The sequence below is a fragment of the Xylocopa sonorina genome, chromosome 3 (genome assembly GCF_050948175.1).
Source record: "Xylocopa sonorina isolate GNS202 chromosome 3, iyXylSono1_principal, whole genome shotgun sequence".
Lineage (NCBI taxonomy): Eukaryota > Metazoa > Arthropoda > Insecta > Hymenoptera > Apidae > Xylocopa > Xylocopa sonorina.
This window is the reverse complement of record NC_135195.1, coordinates 11,178,869-11,196,360: the sequence shown is the minus strand read 5'-3', so window position 1 is coordinate 11,196,360 and position 17,492 is coordinate 11,178,869. Positions and strand designations below refer to the sequence as shown.

Here is a 17,492-nt window from a genome sequence, read left to right as displayed (position 1 = left end):
GACAGGTGACGACGCGAGATCGAGCGATTTTGCGCCTATTCCACGAACCACGTCTAAAAGCCGCGTCGAATAATAGCAAATACGTCAGAAAACGAATTCGATAGTTTTGTTTTCGTTAAACGCATAATTTACGAATGTTCAGATATTACGCAAGCGATTCGAGTACGAGCATCGCATAAATGGTGACAGCCAGTGTTTCCGTGTCAGCCACGCGATCGTTCTCGAAATGTCTCCACTCGAGGCTTCTTTCCCTGACATCCCAGCATTCATTCCGGCCCGTGCACGCATCAGAAGAGTCCACTCGTGCGCAGCCAATTCAATTAATTTCATCTGGCGAGCCAAGAAGACGATTTCCCGCTGCTTGCCTTTTTGGATCGCGGCTTCCGCCTGCTCGAATCATCCCTCTCGGCCTGTTTTTTCTTCCGACCTCCTTCCTACCACTCCATCTGTCGGGTTCTCGTCGCGTCCTCGACATTGTTCGGAGAAACTGGTCTCGCAATTCTCTTTTTGTCGAGATCGCGCCTCCGCGGAACGACTGAATCGCCGTTGGAATTGGCAACGACCGAACGAACAGTAAGCGTTTCCCGAGTTAACCTTTTCTACACGTGCCAAGTACTTTTGTTATTGATAACGGAACACAAACGCGTTCCAGAGTAAAATGGATATTGACCTTATCATAATACAATATGTTCCAAATTGTCTGATATAATGCAAGCGCAATGAGATAATTGAAAATTGTTCCGGCAGCCTTGGAAAAAAAAAAAAGTTCCACGATAATGACATTCCATGACTCGGTAATCGAATGATAAGAGCGTGGACTGTTCAGTTAACATTCGACCTACATAAGCAACTACGTTTCGCGCACGGTCGATCACGGTAACATCACCTGCACACAGACGAATCCTTTCCTCTATTTTCGATAACAACTCGTCGTATCTCGAACATCACGCAGCGTCTAGTCGCTTCGCAGATTTACGTGTTTATATTATTATACATGTATCGTCGGTAACCGGCGGACGACATTTGACTTAGAGCTGGCATAGTTTGGTGTCAGTTAATCATCGAGACGACTACTCGGAGGAGCTCCAATAAACCGGCGCGATCTCACGATGAACGAGATAAAGAGGATTGATCCAGTCACGCTAGACGATCTGTTAAGAAAGGTCGTGAAGAATCTCGGGATGAAGTTCGAGGACACACGTTACTCGATCACCAATGGCAATCAGGCGTTCCTCTCGAACATGCTCTTCGTGAATATCATCCCAAACGCGAACGACGAGAACGAGAACGAGAAGAAGAAGGCGATCTCTTTGGTGGTGAAGATGCGGTCGTTCAATGAGCTGTCAAATTATATGAGCCTGGACGAACAGTTTCATAACGAGATACTGTTCTACACGAAATACGCCAAGGGCGACGAGGAGTTCGCGCGTTGCGTATACGTGGAGGAGAAACCGCAGAACAGTGTGATCGTTCTGGAGAACGTGATCGCTGAGCGAGGGTACTATATAGCCGACTACAAGTACAACATCCCGCTGGAATACACGTACGCCGCGTTACGCGACATGGCCAAGTTCCATGCGAAGGCGTACGCGATGAAAGAACAACGGCGAGAGGAGTTCTTCGATATCGTGAGAAGCATCCAGGAATGCTGGTTATCTCTGACTTGCGATGTGATGATAGTGAGGCACGCCTGCAAAAGCAAGGGGACGAATTATCTTCGCAAGACAGGCGGCAGCGACCCATTCCTGGACAAGTTCCACGATCTACTGGAGCACTCATACAACGAGATGTTCAAGAAGCTCATCGAACCTGAGGAACCGCTCGCCACGCTGTGCCACGGGGATTTGTCGATACTGAACATGCTTTTCAAGAGGGAGAATGGCAAGTTGTCAACGATGTTCATCGATTTCGCGATGATAGTGTACAGCACGCCCATCGTGGACGTGTCGATGTTCCTCAGCCTCCACTGCATGAGCTATTTCAGCAAAAACCTGTTGAACGACAGTTTAAAAGTGTACCACGAGAGATTGACGGAGTGTCTTAAGGAAAATGGCGTCGATTGTAGCAAGTATTCGTACGAGGCTTTCAATCGAGAGTATAAGAGGAAGGGATTGTACGGATACACGATTGCCTCGTACTTCCTGGGTATTTTAATGAAGGAAGAGCACGAATGGTCCCCGGCTACTTCCAAGGAATCGGATGTACGAATATGTGCAGAGATGACGCGCTTAGCAGGCGGGGAAAAAGTGAACAAACTTCTGGGGGATCAGTTGCTCGTGTTGAGGGAATTCGGTTGTCTGGATGATTTCGTTCAGCCAGACGATAGCATCAATGACTCTTAGGAGTTACAAACGTATCTGCGCATCTTTTACTACAAGTATTCAGACGCTACTGATCGATGATCGATCCTGAAAGATTGACGAACTCGAAGAAATATTTCGTAGGTCTATTGGTGTTTAATTAATCAATACTGTATAGCGCTTAACAGACAAAGTTAACTGGTGTTTGTACTTCTATCAGTTATTTCAACAGAATATGTTTCATATACTTTAAAAGCTTTATTTATTGCATTCAGTCGTGTCCAGTTTATCATAAAAAAAAAAAAAAATGCTTTTCGGAAGTATGTAGATTTTTATTATTTATTATTATAAAAGATTCATGATTCAGCAGAAGTAGTCACTGGCATAAAATTCTTTGTGTATAAATAAAGATTGTCAAAGTTTATTTAAACTGCGTTACTTTTGCAATCAATCATGAAATATGCGAAGCAATAATTTCGTTATCTTATCTGGCGCTAACATGACAACTAAATCATATAGCGTATAGTCACTGGTATAAATATAGAGCTACGTAGCATACCTATTTATTATTGAAATCTTCTTTATAGCTAGTAAATGGCAGCGAGGGTGTTACGTGAGTTAATAATTACATATGGAATTAATTAACATAATACAAATTTGCATTTCCATATAGCAGTTAAAATAACGGTAGTTAAAGTAACGATATAAACATGTAGTATATAAAAATAAATATAATATAAAAGAAAAGCAGGAAAGGAGTAGTTTCACTTTCAGCTGCAAAAGTATAGCTAGCCAAAAAACTTATATTGTATCTCTGAAAATCCAAAATTCCAAAAGATTACGATTTGCACAGGATCCGTGTAAATTTCACGACCGTCTTCCGGAAGTATCGCTGGAGTATGCTTTACATCCGCGCACCGTACAGTTAGCGTTACCATAATGAAAAGTTACCGAGGAGTTTGCGTGATATAAGCAGGGAAATGGCGGCATCGGGCGAATACAAGATGGATGAACGCAACAACGCGGGTAAAAGGGGTGCTCGTAGGGGTGCACGAGCACTTGGTTACGCGCGTCTCCATTCCTATGCACATCCGGCTAAATAAAGCTCACTGGCACGAGGCGACCGCAGGACGGCGGCGCGAAATTATTCTTTCGCCTCTACGCGAGTACGTATCTGCCTTTCAAATAAAGGCACTCGGCAACGCGCGGAAAAACTTTGTCATTTCCATATATTTCACCGCAGACTGGCAGCCCCGTCTCCCGGGAAATTCACTTACGTTCTAACCTGAATTTTAAGCCCGTTAAAATTTCGCTCGCAAGCGGACGCGCGTCTTCGCGGCTGGAACAGGGCGCGCTCGGAGGAATATAAGTTACTCGACTTCGAGTCTGTGCCGTAACCAGTTACCAGGCTTCGGTTCTCTGTTGACGTTCCGTCGAGTTAACCGCGGTGTTTGCGCGTAAATTTTCGAACGAAAAATATTTTCGCGTTCGAACAAATGATTTTATCGATCGCGAAGCTTGTTTCGCTGAGAATCTGCTTGCACGGTTACGTATTGACGCGAGTTGCGCTGAATCGAGTTTCACGATACAAAGCAAATTGGTACATTCTCGTTGAGAATGAATTGGCGAACAATTTTTTCTCGATGTTTTTCACTTTTATTATTCGCATCTCAAAGCGTTCGGACGATGAACAATTAAGAGGGTAATTGTTCGCATTGTCATGGATACCACAGCGACGCGTTTTATCGTTGATACGACCCGCGTGCGTGCACATTCGATCGAGGAATATTTCATTCGTTCTTGATTAATCTAGACTTGTTTGCTATGTTCGGTATTGTTCCACGCGATTACAGGACACAACCGTAGCGCTGCTTCGTTATCTCCGGGCAAAGCGACATTTATACAACCGAATAAAACCTACCGCAGCCGCCTGATGGCCACATAATGCAGCTGTTTTACATATCGCGAGGTTTGCTTACTGTTTATGTTTACCGTCTCGTATCTTTTCCATGTTAATGAACACTTATTATCTTCACGCAACTCATTTTCATTTCGAATCCCTGACGGAAGCGTTGCTACGCCTCCGTGAAAATCCGCGGATACAATGACCCAAATATGAATAATAGAGCAGCTACAACTAACGAGAAAGCCACGAGAATCATGGAACCCCGGGGGATCGATACATTAAAACAGAGCACGGTCGATTTCTTTTAAGACAGATGAAAGTTTCGCTCGAACGGCTGAGAGACGAGCAGTCTCGTTTCCGTCTGTATCGTAGTTTCGCAAACACCGTGTCTAACCGCTGCTGAACTTGTCGCTTACACACACTTGTCAGTTCGCCGGAAGTTCGCCCGTTAAGATCGAATAATAGCGGCTCGCACCGCGCGAGTCGACCCAGGCGTTCGAAACTTTTCGTGCGAGCGAGGCGAGTTTAACGATTGTCGACGAGAAGCCAATGGTTGGAGGACGTCGTGGGAGCAACTAAGCGGCGGAACAGGAGGAGACGGCCGGAAGTGGATCGACGGGAGCTTAAGTCGGCTAAAACGGGCGGGAAATCCGAGACGCGCGAGCACGCTTCGATCGGGGGCCGCAGTTGCCAGTTCGAAACGCGTTCGATTCCATCCGCGACCAAGTTTTCTAATAGTTCCAGACGCGTCCCTCGGGAGCGCTCCTGTTATAAATCTGAAACGAGCCCTGTAAACAGCCGTCTCGATGTCCCTCGGGGTGGGCCCAGGCTCTAGCGAAATTAAGAATTCGATAATGAGATTCCAAGACCCCTCGAAGATATGAACTAACGGTGGAAAATAGGATTCAACGTAATTCGATGAGATTGATGAGAATATTAGATAGCATCTGAGAACAGCATGGCGGAGGCACGAAGAATTAAATTTGACTCTGCGATACTGCTTACTCCAACATCGTTAAAGATCGATTACGAAAGCTTGGTAATGATATTTCGAGGTTCAAATAGATACCCGATCTATTTAAGATAAATGTCAAATTATACGTTTGGTACGTACGAGACCTGGCTTCTCCGAGCTACGAATATCACGATTCGAATCGAATTTGTTCCGTCATAAACCGCCGTCTCTGAGAGTCAGACTAATTCGCGTCTACTTTGCTTTCGAAATTGAGTTACACGTTTTACACTTAGCAGACGAGTTCTCCGAAACTTCTTAGCTTCGAGTGGATCAATGAACGAGCTCTTGCATACACAACGCGTAAAATACGTATTTCCAAGCCCTACGAAGGAACTTCTCCGGCTGTTTTCGTACTCGTCATGTAAACATCGGAAAACCTCCGGCAGGGACAACCGCAATTACCATCGCAAAGAACAAAAACACAAAGCGTTCCATTTCAGCGAGGATCCCCAAGGGAGCGGCGGATCGACGATCTGTCGAAAGAAAATGGCGCAAAACAAACTGCCAATTCATCTTGGGGCTTACTTCAAGGGAAAACAACACGTGAGCCTCGTCGTTCATAAAATACAACTTGCCAATTATCAATTACAGTTTCATCTAAGAATTATTTCATCTAAGAAGATCCAACAACATAGCAATAAAACGCATCTTATCCGCGATAAATTTCTCAAAATAAAGTGCAATGCTCCATAAGTTAACACACCCATCCGTCTCCAGCGATATTTAACGTTCCACCAGCAACGCTTGGCGGGCAAACGGCAAGGAAACAGGTTACTCGGTACATAAGCTTACGTTTAAGTAGCGCAGTGCTCTAGGAACGCAAACAGATGCAGTCTGAGGGTGAATTTATCGCCGGTGGTGTATTCGTCGTTCCCAGGGCAAGAAAAGCGACAGCCTCGCCCCGCTTCCGGAACACGACCGTGCGTTTCGCGTTTCCTATGAATCCGTAATAACCGACAGGGTCACTGCGGTTCCTGTCAATTTCGTTGAAACAGAAAATCCACTCGCGTCGATCGCGCGCGGCCTGTCCGCGTTAAATAATTCTTAACCGTCAGCGAACCGCGGAAAGTGACGTCCCGCGGGACTTCCGGTCACGATACCTGGTACACGCGACTCTGCCACTTCCTGTGTTTCGTTGTCATTTCCTTTCGTTCGCAGTGACGCGGACCCTTCGTTGAAAAATAGGAGAAGAGAAGATTTTTTTTGGAAAACACGAGCGTGGTAGACAAAATTCGACCGTTCGCCTGTTAAAATCCGTGCTCAGCGGCGCAGGGATGAAGAAACCGCTTGGAAAGTAACGCGCGCTGAAATCTCGACACCTGGAGGTGTTCCAAAATCCCTAAAACATCCACTCGTCTAGCGATCCGAGGATTTACCCCGGCGGCTGGCTCGCAAGACGGTAACGGCCTTCCCTCGCAGATGTTCACGCGAAGGGACTCTCCCTCGAACGAGACGCGCAGCGTCCAGAGCGGCGCGCGTACAGGGTGAAACGGGCGCGGATATAGAATCTGAAAAGGAACGAACACAGGGAGGATATGGAGGCCGAGGACGAGAGGTAACTATGCAAATGCAAGAGTACATTTATCTCGGCACCACGCCCATGTATTTCCTGGGAGCTTCCGGACGCATTGTCGGGCTCGAATCGAATCCCCACACCCCCGCCGACCGTACTTCATCCCACACATCTCACCCCCTTTCATCTTTCTCGCGCTGCATCCCCCCCCTCTCTCTCTCTCTCTCTTTTTCTCTCTTCTCTCTATTCCTCTCACCCGTTATGCCAGTCGTTCACTCGCACTCTCTCTCTCTCTCTCTCTGTTCGTTTTCTCGTGTGTACGCGAATGCCACCACCCAGGCCGATACCCAGGAGATTTACGGGCAAACTAGCCCGGTCCCCAGGGCTAATAGACCGGCAAGTTATGGGCCAATTCAATTTAATTTCGAAAATAAACAACCGCCAACGGCGACGTTGGTCAATTTATTTGGAAATCCCGCGAGTAGATCGCGATACGCAGCGCCGCGGTTGGTACCTCGTGGGTCAAGATATTCCTGGCTGGGTAGGAAGCGGCGCGTTCGGTTGTTCCGTCCGGATACACCGTGCTTGGGGGATGATTGGTGGCGCCATTTCCATCGAATCCAGAGAGAAGTTCGATTTTTTCGTTTCGAGCAACTTATCGCCGCCACTTTTTTTTTATTTCAGCGAATCGAGTTGGCGATGTCGGTGGAGGTCGGTGGTAAGCAATCTGCCGAGGGTAGGCAAACGGCTACGTTAAATTAACCAATTAACCAGCCCACTGGCGCATATTTACGCGCGAATTGTCCCGTCTGGCCGAGGGCCAATTGTATTTTTATACGCGAGCCAACGTCGTACGCGTTCAAATATTTTCCACGACGAACGTACGCTCCCATTACGCTCGTCCCGTTGGTTCTTTTTCTGGCTGAGGAGCCGCGGTGTTCGTGGATCGTCTCACAATTACTCCGCGTTTCGGTAAGAAGCTGAAAAATGGACCAACCACAGATGTGGATAATTACGCGAGAGTGGTGGGACGTGTTTCGAGCTGCTCTAGAGAGTTCTCGCGTGGATTTCTCGATGAATGCCCCTATTTGGAGCGAGGCTCCGCTGAGTAATCATAATTATTCCCGTTTTCATTTTAATTCGAATCGTGCAAAGACCCGAGCACAGTTTTCACCGGGGGGGAAAGATTTTTATCTGCGTCGATTCAGCGATGGTTGTTGGTCCATACTTGTCACGCGTGTCGTTTCCGATCTCCTGGATTTATGGCTCACTATGCAATACCAAAATTTATCGATAACTCTTCATTTTTATATATCATAAATCCAATGGAGATGTTCAAATATTTCGTCTGGTTTTTAGGCGGAATATTAATGAGACACCTGTCGTGGAGAGCAAGACGTTTGTTTGACGGATCTTAATTCAATGTCTTCCCTCGACAACGACAATTTTACTTCGCCGCACGATAAATAAATTTACATAAACGAGAGATACACTCGGAACTCGTGCGATTCGCAAACGAAAAAGGCACGAGAAGGTAGGAAAAGAGTAAAGTTTCGAAATAAATGAAACTGGACAGCAACATTTAAAAGCAAACTTTCATACGCACTCGGACGTATAATTCGCACGTACGCGCGTGCGTTTAAGGTTCTCAGGGATTATAAAACGCAAGCGGGAACTCGCCTGGTAAATATCCACCGTTTCTGAATTCATCGTCGGTTTCGAGCGCACAATATCCGGTTCCTGTGAATGAATGGAAAAGCGCGAGAGCCTGTCGTTACCGACGGCAGTCTAATCGCGAGCATGCGGTGCGTCTCCATTTTGAACTTGCTCAACGACTACGGCCGCGCACGTAAAGCCCGCGGGACCGAAATCGGTTTCCCGTAATCCCGGACAGGAGTTGAACGGGAACTGCACTCTAGGTAGGAAATGAAACGCGATTCTGGCGAACGCCAGCGTTTGTTATTCGGGACGTAGCACGCGTGCCTGGACGATGGCGTGCGCGTGTAACTGTACGACTGCCGACTGATTTTTTCAAATATTTTTCCTGTCTGTTCGAAGGATTTGTGTATCCATAGTCGATGGAAACTTGTAATGTTAACGCATATGTGATTAAATAAAATGCAAAGTCTAAATGAAACTAGAGTTGGTATTGGATCCCTGCGTAGTCACCTCGACGGGGTGGGCCTGGGTCCTTGGTATCGTTTTCGAGAGGTCTCTTCAACACGATATCAAGCTAAGGACTACGTACCTAGACTTAAGTACAATTGTAGACTTTATGCTACAACTATCACACCAGTCAGATTTTTCTTTTTCAAAGAGATTAGAATACTTTTATCGTAGATGGTCCTAGTGTTAGGTCCTTTGCAGCTTTCAATCAAGTCATCTTCAGGTGTCTCGTTATTGTTTGCATTTTTGATTAGTACTCGCTGTTACCCTGTCTGTAGAAACTATTCTCATATTTATAGTCGTTGGAATAATTTGTACTCTATTTCGTTCGTTTCTCTTTTCTGATTTATTGCTTCCACGTTGCGAGTTGTCACGAGTATAAAACGGGGACCAGTGTTTTCAGATTGTTCATACCTATTCATCGAAACATTCCATACAAATGACGCTACAAGTTGTTATTTTAATTCAGACGTATGCGCGTATCTCCCGACTCGGCTCCCCGCATTTATCACGTCGTTAAAAATAACATATCGCTAAATGGTTATGGCCGCGCACTCGAACGATTCTAACTGCGCATCGAAACGGCTGTAAATATCCGTTCAAGGATGAAAAAAAAGCGAGAATTCAATCACTTACCAGCGATTCAACTCTGACACTATCGGGACGGGTATCGAGGCGAAGTCACGCGTTCGTGATTAAACGAGTGCATCGAACGGACGCGTTACACGTTCCTTTCCGCGGTCTTCACCTTTATCACTCGAACCATCCGGCAAAGTTCAGGCTATTATCGAACGCCGATATTCACGTCGGGCCAGCTGTCGATACGCGAGCCCAGATTCGCGCACCCTTCTCTCACCAGTTATCCCTCTAATCATTTCGTCACCGCGACGTGTTGATCGTCGCGCGTATAATTGCCTTCGTGAGAGGACCTCGTGTATCGATGTTACGCGCGCCTCGAACTACCCTCCGTCGCGGCGATTGCGTCGCGTCGCGTCGCGAATTTGCATTTCTATCCAACGCACCGACACCAGATCGGTTCGACGTCCGCCTCGCGCGGACCAGCCATCGTCCACCGTCAAATATTCGCGATCCATAGGTAAATTTTTCCATCGCTTTTTTCCGCTCACCCCTTCCTTTCCTTCCCGTATTTCATTCCTCCTTTTCCGCCACGTTTCTTTTTTGGGTATTTTTTTTTTTTTTTTTTGTTGGTCACCGCTCTCGTTTCGATTTCTTTCTCTCGCGGATCGGTTGGATATATGGCCCGTAAATCGCTACGCTGTCCGCCAACAGAATTCCTGGACGCGGGTTCAGATCAACGACGCTTCCGATTGATCAGCAGATTTCGAGAGATTTCGGGGGTTAAAAGATAGATCGGTTGAAGGTTAAGTAATCGATTGAGTCGAGGAAGGATGATAGTGTTTCGATATCGATGTACTTTTATTGCTAGTTTGTCTGTATCAATCTTTCAATCTCGTATGAACGTGATTCAAAGCGGACAAAGTGTATGATGAACGATATTAATCAATATTTGCCAGTATAGATAATATTATTCATCGCATGCGGCCGATGTACGAGAAAATACGGATGCAAATTTAACGAGAAGATTGGCGTATAATTAGATATTTCGAAATTCCAAGCCACGATCTTGGCAAATTAGCGAGCATATTAACAGCAACATTAACATTAATAGCAATAATATTACCATTATATTAATACGTCGGAAATTAAAATTTGCGCACGAATTCACTAGCTTCGAGAATAGTTATGATCAAAGAGCATTTAAACCACATACGAGGAAGGGATGAACCACCCCTGCTATAGTTACATGTCGCGTAACAACGAATATCATTCACCAAATAAATTGACAAATGAAATATACGTGGTCCGCGAATTATAGAATCAACCCCTAACGCGATCTCCGCTACTTTCTCGGCTACGTAAAATTCAGCAGCCCCGTTTCGGTTGACGCTCGCGAGAGACAAACGTCGAGGCGGTCCCTCGCTTTTGCCAAGTGTATTTCACGACGGCGATATGTTTGCCAGCGGCAAATATTCGAGGAGCAGTCGATAGCATCGACCGGTCTGGTGATCCGTAGTTTCGGTCGTTTGCTCGACCGTCGCGGGACACGCTCACCGCAAAGTGGCGTCCGGAGGATCGATAGCTGACGACGTGCGGCCGTCGGTCTACAAGCTCTCTCGGCCTCTTTTGAGGTCGTGGCTTACACGTACACGCGGTTGGACCGCGGCGACGTTGTTCGTTGGGGCGAAAAACAGGCTCTGGCCATCGAGTTCGAGAAGCCAGAGGAAAGGTGAGAGGGAGAGAGAGAGAGGGGCGAGAAGACGTCGAGGCGATGGGAGAGAAATCGCTGTTGTTCGATATCGAAAGCTTAATGTCACTTTACGATAATTAATACTCGTTTCTTCTCTCTGCGTGAACGTGACAACCGTAGAATTGGCAGATCTCGCGTCTCTTTCAACGACACCGCTATCCGAAAACGTTCCACCACTCGGAAATTGATTCATAGCTGGTCATTTATATTACACATTACGTACGAGTTAATCGTGGAAAGTTTCTGTTCGTAGTGGAAAAAAATTAATAGCAGTGGAAAGTTTCGTACGACCACGCGTTACCTCGAGCTGTCACATTCCTTCAGCGCTCCCATACCATCAGGGATCGAAAATGTTCGCGTGGAACTGCAGCCCGTAAAACATCCCGGACAGAGGTGGATGGAGCGCGACTAATTAACTGTATGAACTTCAAGACGAATGCTTTGAACATACGTTTAAATCAAACTCTCTCTCACTCTCTCTCTCTCTCTCTCTCTCTCTCTCTCTCTCTCTCTCTCTCTCTCTCTCTCTGTTTCTGCCGTTTTCACGGCGTTACACGCAGTTATTAATTGCGACACGCTCGAAACCGTTGCAGCCGATGGTACAAATGTAACGGGGGGAAAGCGGCGTTCCCGTTTTGATGAATGGCCTTTTTCGCGCCCGAGTCGAGTCACGAATCGATGAGTTTCTTTGTTGTTGACTTTATAAAGGGCCGTATATATCTTCCGCGTCGACGTCGACGCCCTTAATGCAGCGATAGGTAACGCTGTGTGAAAGTTCATCGAAACGGAGCAGTGACGAAACAGATTAGGCCGAAAATTTCCCAAGGATCGTTCGGAAATCTCGTTGGCAACTTGGACTCCTTCCATTGATGAAACTTTGAGATGTTTATTAATTACAGGGCACAGGTGGCTCCTTGCACTTTTCAGTAGTCAGCATAGAACTTGGTTCGAAAGTTCTGCTCTTGTCTGTCTGAGTATCGTTGAAAGTTTCGGGTACAGATTTGCTATAGTTCCAACTTGTTCGTTTCATTCGATTTTATCGTTAATTCGTTGCACTTGAAAATCTCTCATCGATAATCTAATAAATCAAAGCCTGGTCTACGTGTAATAAAAGATTGCACGCGTCTCGCAGCTCCAGAAAGCGTCTTGATCTATCAAAGCCATACGCACGCCCATTAATTCCCTTCGTAGACCGAGCGGACAGTCCCTGGTCTCGTCAGAAGTCTTGACAAGCGACCCCAGGCATCCCGGGGTCGGCTTAACCCGTCCATGTCGGACGGACGCGTTTCTTCGAATCGAAAACGCGCGAAAGCTCAGGTCGCGCGGCTTACATCATTATTCCGTCCGCTTAATTTGTTCGCCGCTGGGACGGCCGATGTCCGTCGAAACGCGCTCGCCAGAGGAGGAAACCTGTGTTGTACCAGATTAGCCTATATCCGGTTACAACCCTTTCGACGTGTAGTACACGGTGGACGACGTCGACCTTTCCGTACGGCTTCGTATTGTTGTGTGCTATCGCTGTTAAGCATCGGGCGAAAACGCGCGCGGACGATCGCGCGACACGCTGCACCGGAATTAATGTCGATGCGATTCGTTCCGGGGCTTTTGCGAGCCGCTGTCGCTGGTTCTTTTGTTTGCTTAAATCAATTGACCGTGCGGAATTACGAGGCAAGTGAATGACCAGCGGGACCACCGTTCCCAACGTTTGGTGACCAGACCGGGCATGCTCAACCAAGATGGCGCATGCCATTCAAGATGAAGGCACCTCAAAGGAACTGCTAAGAGAACCGAGTTACGATTAAACGCAAATTGACGAGAAACTTGCTGTGCAGTATTTTGAAACAAGTAATTCCTAGTGCACCCTGGTGAAATGATGTTGTAGTTGTAAAAATAAGAATGATTTGGGTAGAACGAGTAAGCGAAATAGTAGCTAATTATTCTTCAATGGTAGAATAGCAAATCTTAATCATTCTACAACGGCACGAATGGAATTATTACGCGAAACATTCTCCCCTGTATCATATTCCGATCGGAATTGGCACGGTACCGGAGCACCGCGTATATAGGCGAGCGCCGCCGCCGTGAAAACGGAAATCATCGAGCTGATCCCCCAAGTACGATGCCCGGGGTATTGTACGCAATATTCGAAGCTCGAGTAATGGATAATCGCGGAGGTAATATTAGCGATCGGTCAAAGAAACTTCGTATCCATATGAATTTCGCGTGCGCTGCGAAAGCCTTCGCGATTGGTAATACCAACCGTGCATCAAGCACCAGTCGGATTTAATCGTCGCTCGCCATAAACAGATGCGAATCAAGTTGAATGAATTCGGATCAACAGAGAAATGCCAATAAGACATCGATCGATTTATGCTGCGCGTATTCTGAACACGCTGAAACGATCGAACGTTCGAACAATTCATCCTGGTTGATAAGTGCCACGCGTAAGATCGTTCTACTCGAACGATCGGGTAACGACTCGCCGTTCGCGACTCTTCCTGTTCCTCCTCGTTGCGAACACTGTACACTCGCGCACTGAAACCGAGACGCTCATCCCCATTTTCGTTCCGCGATCGCTCCGCGATAATTCGAACGATGCCTGTTCACCGTTTTTGTTTCCCACGGATCGGTGGACGGGGAACAAAAGCTCGAATTTCATTTTTAATCCAGTTAGAACAAAACGAGCGGCCGTGCGCCGCGGTTGCGGAACGGCCGCGCAATTATTTCATCGGCGAAAACAGAGGCGTGCGGACGGGGGCGAAAGGGATCCGCGGAAACGAAATATCCGGCTCTATTTCTCACTCCCGCCGCGAAATCGAAACCGCGTTTTCATCTCGTCGATTCGTTGCGAATTCAACGGACTCGTACGCGGTAGTTTCCTCCCCGCGGAAGGATTAAACTCTTCAGGCGGCAGGCCGCGCGCTAATTTCATTAATTATCGCGGCTCCATTAAGCCACTTCACGTGCAGCGAAACAGTTTTCGTCCCGCGATATAATCGTTACAGTCAATTTTCCGTGGAGGAGGTCGGTGATGCGCGCGGTCGCCGCAATAACGCACCCTCCGACGATTTACGACGGCGTTACGCGATTACGCTCGCTGACTAACAGCAATGGTTACCCCCTGCGAAGAATAAAACACTTTCCTCCGGGGGAAGCTTTCTTGGAATAACCTGAGGCTAAATGCGAAGCAAACAGCTCGAACCTCTGAGTCACTCGAAAGCGTAGAAGTCGAGTGTTTGCTCGTGTATTAAAAATTGATTGATTAGATTAAAAATTGGTAGCGATACGGACCGTCGATGTCGACGAAATAAATGGTTCGAGATCGTCGAGAAGAGTCACTTAGTGTTGATGACGAACAATAGCTGCTCGTTACTGGAACGATCGAAACAATTGACCCGTCATTACTTTTCACGGTGACCCGCGTTGAGAGGGGGAGCGCTGGCGCGATTGAAATATCTCGTATTGTTTCTAGAGGGTGGTTGTATTTATCGCCGCGAAACCGGTTAAAGAACTGTCGTCGGCAGCTCGCATAATTTAAAACTTTCTTCCACTCGCGCTATTTTGCATTCTGTCTCGTCCAACCGACGAGCGGCACGACGGTCTCCGTAACCAACGACGGGGCGTCTTTCTTCATGTGATTGGTATCGACAGCTTATGATGATTTCGTCGGAAGAACTGCGAGCAGTTTCATTCAACGAATATCGTATCTTTCCTTCTTTGCGAGTTTATTCTCGCACTCGACGATACTCGAGACACTGTGACTTGTGTCGCAAACGACGCGAAAGTAACGTTCACGTATCGAGAATCTAGTTTAAGCTCAATTATTTCAAGCGGAAGCAATGCGCACGGTTTACCGTCTCATGTGGTCGATCGTCGAAGAATTCTGAAACAAAGCGTAGATGGAACCCCGCAATTCCTGGTTCCCTTTGTGGAACTGTGTCTCGCGTCTCTCTCTCCCTCTGTGAAACGTGTTTTCACATAATTTCACCGGAACACACCGCGTGTGACGTTACTCCGAACGAAAGGGTTGCGCGATAGAAGCCTCTGAAGTTATCCCGCAACATACCTTCGTTCCCATTGCGTTCCGTGGTAGCTTCGACGGTTTCGTTTCTCCAAATGCTTTCTCTTTGCCTCGAATTGTGTGATTCTTCCGTGAAACTACTAGCGTAGATACTATTGAAATGTTAAGATTCGTAGACACGTGTTAACAGACGTGGTAAATTTGAAGAACATCGCTGGCGTCGTCGTTTTGTCTACTTCGTTTAATTCGATGGTTTTTGGGTCTGTCAGGTTGATGGATTTCTAATTAGAGAAAATATTGAACAGCTTATGTAACGTCGACGGCGTTCTGCAAACGTTCGAAATTTCATCGAAGTTGGTTACAGAGTTCGAGGTAGCAGGGGTAGTTCGAGGTTTAGTTCGGCCTCGAAAGTTCGAAACGCGACCGAAATAAAAAGGAGTCGCCTCGAAGCGCTGTGATTAAGTTCTAATTCCTCTTCTGGACATTGTCGGAGGCTTCCAAGTGGAAACAAGACTGAGGAACGGGCTGCAGAGACGGGGCACGGTTTTCAAACATTTCCGCGGAATATCTTAATGATCTTTTCATTAATTCAACTACTGACGAGGTTTCGATTGAAACAAATACCAAATTACCAGCAAACAAGAAAGCAATTCGCGTAGTATATAAATTTTGCACAAACCGTGCTCGGAATTCTGGATTAACCCGAACGAACAGGGGCAATAGAACGTTCTACTTGCATAAATATTGGCGCGGTCACGCGTAATTGCAGTAGTTGCTCGGGCGAAATTTATGCGTCGGATAAAATAATCGGCCGTCCCAATAATTAAGCGATAATTTTATATGGGTAAATAAAGGCGGAGGCCAGGGAATCGTCAAATTAGAATAATTACAAGCCGTGAAATTTCTCTGCAACCAGCTTGGTCAACGGAAATCAACTGTAGAGAGAACTGTAATTCAGTGTATCACTAAAGTATTTACCTCCACACAAATGGAAAAATATTCGTGTTAAAACTTCGCAAACCGCATCATTATATTTGAGCTTTTATTTTAAATCCATCCTGTGCGTTTGAAAAACAACATAGGCGAAATTGGAGCAGCTTGTACAGTTAAATAGAATGTAAGCGTCCCCAGGGTCCCAAAAATTAGCTCTGTCGGGCGATGCAGTACATCGCACCGCACCCTGTTAACGAACGCTCGTCCCAAATGTTGCGCGAGCGCTGTGTAATCGTGTCAACGTTATCATTTATGAAACAACGGTAATCGCGTTTACGATTCTTCGATACCCTTTTCCTTCGCTTTTCCCCGCGGTTGCAAAATGAACGTTATTGAATATTTAAGCGTACCCTAGCTCGATAAACCGCGAGCTTAACCGGATCAATGCCGACCTCAAATAATAGGCCACGCTGAAAGGGAAATATTACACAGAGTGGGATAAACGTCGCGTTGCAAGCGTAATATTTGCGGCTCGAAACACGCCAGAATGGGAAACGATCGAGAAAACTTTTTCATCGCCATAAATATTCGCCGGTTGATTATCGATGAAATTAATTTGCATGAAAAATTCCATAGCAATTTTTGTTGAACAAACTTCAACTGCTTTCTCGCAATTTTCTGGGCTCGCTTATATAAACGCGGCTCTAACATGTAACTTTCATAAAAAGAAGCAAACAAACAGCCATCGCGATACGGAAACACGAAACACGAATTAGCAGCCATTTCATCCCCCACAATTAGCTTATCGACCATCGTCTTTCAAGACGGCGATCCAATTAATCAAAATATGAAGTTGAACAACAGTGGAATTAAAATCACAAATATCGCTTTCGACAATCATTAATTCCACGAGACAATTATCCCAATGTATCCTCAAAATGGTAACAACATAAACCGATGCAAATTTTACTGGAAGAAACACGGTGCAATCGACTCGTTCACCCAAATATCTCACATCTCGAGATCGAAACTCAAAGTAAAACGATTGTTGCGCACGAGCGTTCAATTAAGCGCGTCACACCGAACGGTGCAAATCGAATCCTCCTCGAATCTGCCGCCAGCGGAAGATCGAACCGTCTCTGCGAGACCGGAAACCACCGACGCGACCTCAAACCCATCTCCAGCGATCGCAGCGCAATTCGTCTCCGCCATCGTCGCGGTCTCGTCAAACGTCAACTCTTCGTCCCTCCTGCAACCCTCGTCAACCCTCGTCGCAGCGTTCGTCGGTCCCGTTTTGCGGTGGCGCGCG

General features: G+C 46.5%; 2 protein-coding genes and 1 long non-coding RNA gene across 6 annotated transcripts in view; 2 read left to right on the top strand and 1 right to left on the bottom strand.

Moving 5' to 3' along the window:
* The window catches only part of LOC143422297 (uncharacterized), a 346,242-nt gene extending 330,115 nt beyond the window's left edge, over positions 1-16,127 (top strand). Inside the window, exon 3 of the long non-coding RNA XR_013101698.1 lies at positions 16,116-16,127. This is a non-coding gene — a long non-coding RNA (uncharacterized LOC143422297). The remainder of the gene's footprint in view (positions 1-16,115) is intronic.
* Positions 1-17,492, bottom strand: part of LOC143422285 (neurotrimin) — a 264,124-nt gene that overhangs the window by 112,287 nt on the left and 134,345 nt on the right. The window lies entirely within an intron of this gene.
* Positions 1,110-2,342, top strand: LOC143422360 (uncharacterized). The gene has a single exon (XM_076892934.1). It carries the CDS (start codon positions 1,110-1,112, stop codon positions 2,340-2,342), a length of 1,233 nt encoding a protein of 410 aa, XP_076749049.1.